A 6,000-nucleotide genomic window follows, 5' to 3' on the forward strand; every position below is an offset into this window, starting at 1 on the left:
TTTCATTGTTGCAGTAAATTACGATTATTGTTTTATACTTTCGTGGTCTTTTAATACACTTTTTTTATATATTCTCTAGCTATATCTCAATACTGCACATGTGAGAGAATCACAATTTTCCCTGAAACATCATTTGCTGTTTACTTTATGATTATGTCAACGGCATATGCTCGTGAAGACATTGTGAGTGACAAAATAGCTTATTTTGGTATCGGGAACTCAAATATTTGATGTTTTAAATGTTTTATTATACTGGAAGGAAGGAATCATTTTAAAATTGGTTGTGGTTTTTATTTTTAACATTAGATGCTTTTATTAAACTGGGCAAAAGGGTATACACACAACAGACAAAGTCTAATGAAGTCTAATGATGTCACAGCTTGACGTTGTGTGGACGTTACCACTATAACATCAATCAGACGTTGGATTTTGGTTGCCATACCTGACGAATAAATGTCAGTATTTGACGACAATATGACGTTGGTTTAAGATGTTGGCTCGACGTTGGATTTTGGTCACTTTCCAACACAACCTAAAAACAACTAAATATCGATGTCTAATGATGATACAGCTTGAAGTTGTGTGGACGTTACCAATATGACGTCTATCAGACATTCAATTTTGGTTGCCATACCTGACGAATAAATGTCAGTATTTGACGACAATATGACGTTGGTTTAAGATGTTGGCTTGACGTTGGATTTTGGTCACTTTCCAACGCAACCTAAAATTAACAAAATATTAACGTCTAATGATGTTACAGCTTGACGTGTGGATGTTACCAATATGAAGTCTTTCAGATGGGGGTTTTTGGTTGCCATACCTGACGATTAAATATCCGTATTTAACGTTAATATGACGTTGGTTTAAAATGTTGACTCAACGTTGGATTTTGGTCCATTTTCCAACACAACCTAAAATCAACCAAATATTAGTGTCATTTTACGTCGTTATTGGACGTCAAACTAACATTGTCTGTAGTCGCTGGCAACCTAAATCTAACTTAATATCAATGACGTTTCCTGCTGGGAAACCACTTCTTTAAAGACTTCATGCCTCAAAAAGCTGATATTCTGTCTCTATTTTATAAGTTTTAAAATCATCTGAAATAATATTTCTGTTATGCGAATGAACGTATGGGTTAATTCTGGTTTCACAACTTTTAATACCTCAGAACTTCTTTGATGCCTTTGAAACATGGTTTTGTGCTGTTTCTTATAGAGTCTGTGTGAATGACAATTCATAAATAGTTGATGAATAAATGTTTTTAAAGCATCTGAATACAGTACACACACATCAAACACAAAAATAGATGACGCCAAAACACAACTCATACGTACACTGTGAAACGAAATGTAGCAAAACTGCAGCTCCCTTCACCTTTTACATGCATAACATATCTGAGGTTGAAAAATGTGTCAATCGTAAAACAACCTGAAACTACTGTCTGGCTGCACTCTATAATGCATGTCCTGTACGATTATTTATACAATATATCAAACCTAATACATGAGATGTATTCATAAAGCTGTTGTTGAGATTACCACGTGTTTGTGTTATTGTGTTATGGACACATTTGACAGACTTTGCTGAGTTATGAAAACACTTTTTTTTTTTTTTTTTAGGTACTGACAGTAATTTATTCTGTTGTTGCCTAACCCAGTGTTTCCCAATCCTGTTCCTGAAGCCACATCAACAGTACACATTTTGAACGCATCTAAATATTTCACTGCTCTTCACAGATTGCAAACACAGATACACGGACACTGGAGCATTTTAAAGCCACGAAGATCAGTCGATTCATCAAGCGGATCGCTCGTTTGTGTTTGCACTCTGTAAACATCAGTGAAGTGCGGTGAACTGATGACCTTCACGGCCAATCCCAGTCATTTTTGTTGAGCATGTGAACACAATGGCAAATCAGCGCTGTTTAAAAATGCCATCAACAGTGCCTAAAACGTAAACGGGAACATTTTTTTTCAGTACTGAAATTTTGTATTGTGAGTAATATATAGTGAAGGAATCAGTTCATTAACTTGAATTTGATAAATGGCATCTAAAATGTGCATTTGGAAAAGAAAACATTAGCTAACTAGTGCCATTTTCCTGAAATTAGCTAAAAATGAGGTCCGAAATCCCGTTTTATTTTCACTATTCATTCAGAACGAACATTCAGTTCACTCGGAAGGCGGTGAAAGTATAAATTTGTGTCACTTTTTTCTTCGCTGAGAAGATATACAGCCAGGTATACAACATTCCTGTGTGACTTAGGCGATACTTCCGGGTTTCTTCCCACCACAGCTTCATTTTCACTGTAAAATGGAGGGCGCGTGAAATCAGTCTATAGTATTTTTCCCCTGTGCTTGTGTTCAGCACAATAAAGAAACTCCTGCAATTTTAAATTCATTTGAGGGTGAGTAAATAGAGAGTTCATGTATTTTTTGGGTGAACTAATCCTTTAAACCACTGAAAATAAAACTGTTTTTTGTTAATCTTTAATTAAAATCTGACTGTTTTTTCAAGTACTTAAACATTGTGTAATCCGGGAATGCATTTTCATTAGGCTACATCCAGTGTTATCTTTTATTTATTTATTTTTTTAATTATGTTTTAGTAATTTACAAATCGAGCAAAAACAGGCAACAAACAAAAATTCCAAAGATAATTGAAATTAAAAAAAGGAAGACATTCACAAGACGCCAAAAACAGATTCATAATAGCTTACAACAGACAGAGCTTTTACAATTTTTACACCTTTGAGACTTCATTAACAGAATAACTTCGTTGATAAATACCTTATAATAAAGGAGGAGATTTTGAAAGTCTACATTTGTGGATGAAGAATTAACCATTCAAAATAATAAAATTAACAAAATTGTAAATTTGTTTTTCACCATTTTCAAAATAACAAATAATTTTTCTTGCATTTAATGTTATCAACATATTATTTTAACAGAATAATCATTTCCAAAATAATTGCACACTCCCAAAATCTACAAATAAGTGACAAGGATTCCTCACTGTTTTTACAAAATGAACATTCTTTTTCAATATCTGAAAATTTGATAAGTAACAAAAATCTGACTGCTTCCACTCTGGATTCTCTGATGACGTCAGATTGACGAATGGGGCGGAATATGCTGAACCACGCCCCTTCAACCGTTAGTTCGCTGCGAGGTCAGGTGTAAAGGAAGAGATGAGAAATAAAACCTGCCGTCTATTCAAAATTAAATTTCAGTTGAAAATACTTCATACTAGAATTAAAGTCTGCTCTTCCGGTTTACTCAGACTTGAATTAGAGTATTTTTTTCTTGATAAACAATAAGTTTAGATACTTTAATTACCAATTTGCTAAAAAAAGTAACTTACAGCCACCGCTGTGCCTTGGCGTGTTGTTTCCCTCTCATTGCTCGGCCCATAGAGAGCAGTGCAGAGCAGCATGGGTGTACTTGGGGCATGTTTCCCTCTCTCAGCTGCCGCTAGAGGGCAGTGAGTAGCGCCGCTCGATGGTGCTGCAGAAGTTTTCAAGATGTCGTCGCTGGAGCAGAGACTCTCCCGAATCGAGGAGAAACTCAAGCAGGAAAATAAAGAAGCTCGCAAACGGATCGACCTGAACATCGACATGAGCCCGCAGCGGACGCGCCCGAGGCCAAGTAAGTGTGTGTGCGAGAGTGCGCGCGCGCGTGACCGATCACCATGACGAAACACACACAATCTACATCACATAAACAAACAAACCGATCAAATCCTGACTCTTCACTCACGTTCACTCTCACCTTTGTCTGTTAAAGGGCTGGGGGTCGTTCAGCGGAGTATATTTGCTTCGGTTTGTCTGCTCCAGCGTGGTTCTGTTACACGAAATAAATAAATAATACCAATTTCTGACAGTCCGCTCACTAGCGTTAGCTCGGAGGCTAGCTGTGTTTAGCAGGCCCTGACACTCACATATATCAGTCTGTCTGTATGTCAGTCTGTTTATCTGTCAGTTCTCCCTCTCTGTTCTCATAAAATAACAGTCTTTGTGTGGAAATATATCGTCTTTTAGAGATACTGCTGGTGTTTAACGTTAGTGTTGTAAAATCATCAGTGTTGTAAAATCATTAGTCAAGGCAGACTATTGTTGTGAATTGCTTGTTTGGTTTTTGCCACAGAGACTAGTCTGTATTTAGAGAAAATACATGTTTTTGTGTGCTAGTTCATCATTTAATGTCATTCTGTTTTTGTCTCTTTCAAATCATGGCCACACTGTAGTGATCTATGATTAATGCTAGAAGTGGTTAAACGTTTTGCATCATTAAAAGTATTAAACGTTTATTGTGTGTGTATGAATTGGATTGTTTGATGTGTTTGTTGTCAGATCTTCAGTGTATCTGAATTGATGAGCTGATGTCTCAGTACAGTACGCTCCTGGACGCGCTCACTCTTCGTGTCAGTCTTTGGATGGGGTGATTCTTAGTTCACCCAAATTTACAAATTTGTCATCAGTTACTCACCCTTTACTTATTTCAAACCTTAATGAGTTTTTTCTTCTGCTGAACACAAAAGAAGATATGTTGATTAAAGCTGGAAACCTGTAACCATTGACTTCTATTTGTTTTTCCTTCTATGAATGTCAGTGATTACCGGTCACTAACATTCTTCAAAGTATCTTTTGTGCTCAGTGGATGAAGCTCACAAAGGTTTGGAACCACTTGAGGTTGAGTAAATGATGAGTCGTTTTTTGTAAGCTATCCCTTTAATGACAATACTTTCAGATTGTTAGATCATCTAATTTAAGTAGAAATAATTTTTAGAATCTGCAGTTGTGGACAGTGATTGAAGCTGTTAGACAAAACCTGTCACAGCTCGATATGTTATTTAAATTTGACTAGATAAATGTTTATAGAAAAAATAGTTTCAGTAAAATTGATTTGCCTAAAAATTGATTGCAGTAGTGAAAAGTCTAAGATATGAGAATCAGTTTAAACCATATTGTTTGTGTTCATTTGCAGGTGCAGTATTTTATCATTTTGTTTTGAATTCAGTTTTAATTCTGTCATCATTTACTCACTCAGTTGAGATTTAAAGGTGCAGTGGGTGATCGTCTTTAGAAACAATAGTAATGAATAAAGGAAATGATCTAAATGTGTTTATATGTATTTTTAAATTCTGGGTAAGGCATACAACTAAATAATGTTCATCCAATTAAATATTGTTGGACCAACAATTCCTATTATTCTGATAAGTAGTCCAAACTGTCTGTCAACAAATGTAGATTTGTACATCTGCGCAGCTGACAGTGCTAAAAACAAAGGCGGAATCAAAACTTTTTAAAATCCTAAATAAATATTGGAGTTAGTTTTGCATGCTGGAGGAAGGATGACAGAATGCCTGAAGGATTTCTTTTAGACAGTTGATGTTCTGTTTTAAAACAATTTTAGTCACGCAAAGCTGATGTAGATACTGTTTTTACGAATGGGTTATATGCACAGAAGTGTTGTTCAGCCACTGAAATCTTTTGGCAAAAGATTGATGTGACTATTTCCAATTTCATGAAGTACCTTTTACAGCAGGGGTCTCAAACTCAATTTACCTGGGGGCCGCAGGAGGCAAAGTCTGGGTGAGGCTGGGCCGCATAAGGGATTTTACAAAAAAAATGATTTTACAAAAAAAATTGGTGCAGATCTGCAGAGTGGATGCACGCGTACTGATCAGCTGTGTTGTCGCGCGCGTACTCGAGCGGTGTTGTCGCGCGCCTACTGAAGGGCGGGACCGAAGGTGTGCCGCGTCGCGGGGGCACTTTTGATCATTTTGGAAGTTGCAAGTTCACAGGTTGAGCCCTATATGTGCACGTGCCTGCCCTCACCTAAAAAAAAAGGCGTATAAATAAAACACCCCCACCCCACTCCTGTCACATCAGTCTGTACCAGTCTGTATCTACCTATAATATATATAAGATGCAGGCTGTAGCTAGGTAGGTGGCAGGCTGCAGATAGGTAGCTAAGTGGCAGGCAGGGGCGG

The 6,000-nt window shown here is 36.9% G+C and overlaps 1 protein-coding gene across 2 annotated transcripts in view; it reads left to right on the forward strand.

Moving 5' to 3' along the window:
• Positions 1-3,516: 3,516 nt before the first annotated feature.
• Positions 3,517-6,000, forward strand: part of map2k7 (mitogen-activated protein kinase kinase 7) — a 17,902-nt gene continuing 15,418 nt past the window's right edge. The window contains exon 1 of one of the 2 annotated variants that reach the window (XM_005160049.5): positions 3,517-3,653. In XM_005160049.5, coding sequence (XP_005160106.1) covers positions 3,530-3,653 — 124 coding nt within the window. In that variant the 5' untranslated portion in view covers positions 3,517-3,529. The remainder of the gene's footprint in view (positions 3,654-6,000) is intronic. The other variant, NM_001190306.1, reaches the window with a different exon arrangement.

Source organism: Danio rerio, chromosome 1 (genome assembly GCF_049306965.1).
Source record: "Danio rerio strain Tuebingen ecotype United States chromosome 1, GRCz12tu, whole genome shotgun sequence".
NCBI lineage: Eukaryota > Metazoa > Chordata > Actinopteri > Cypriniformes > Danionidae > Danio > Danio rerio.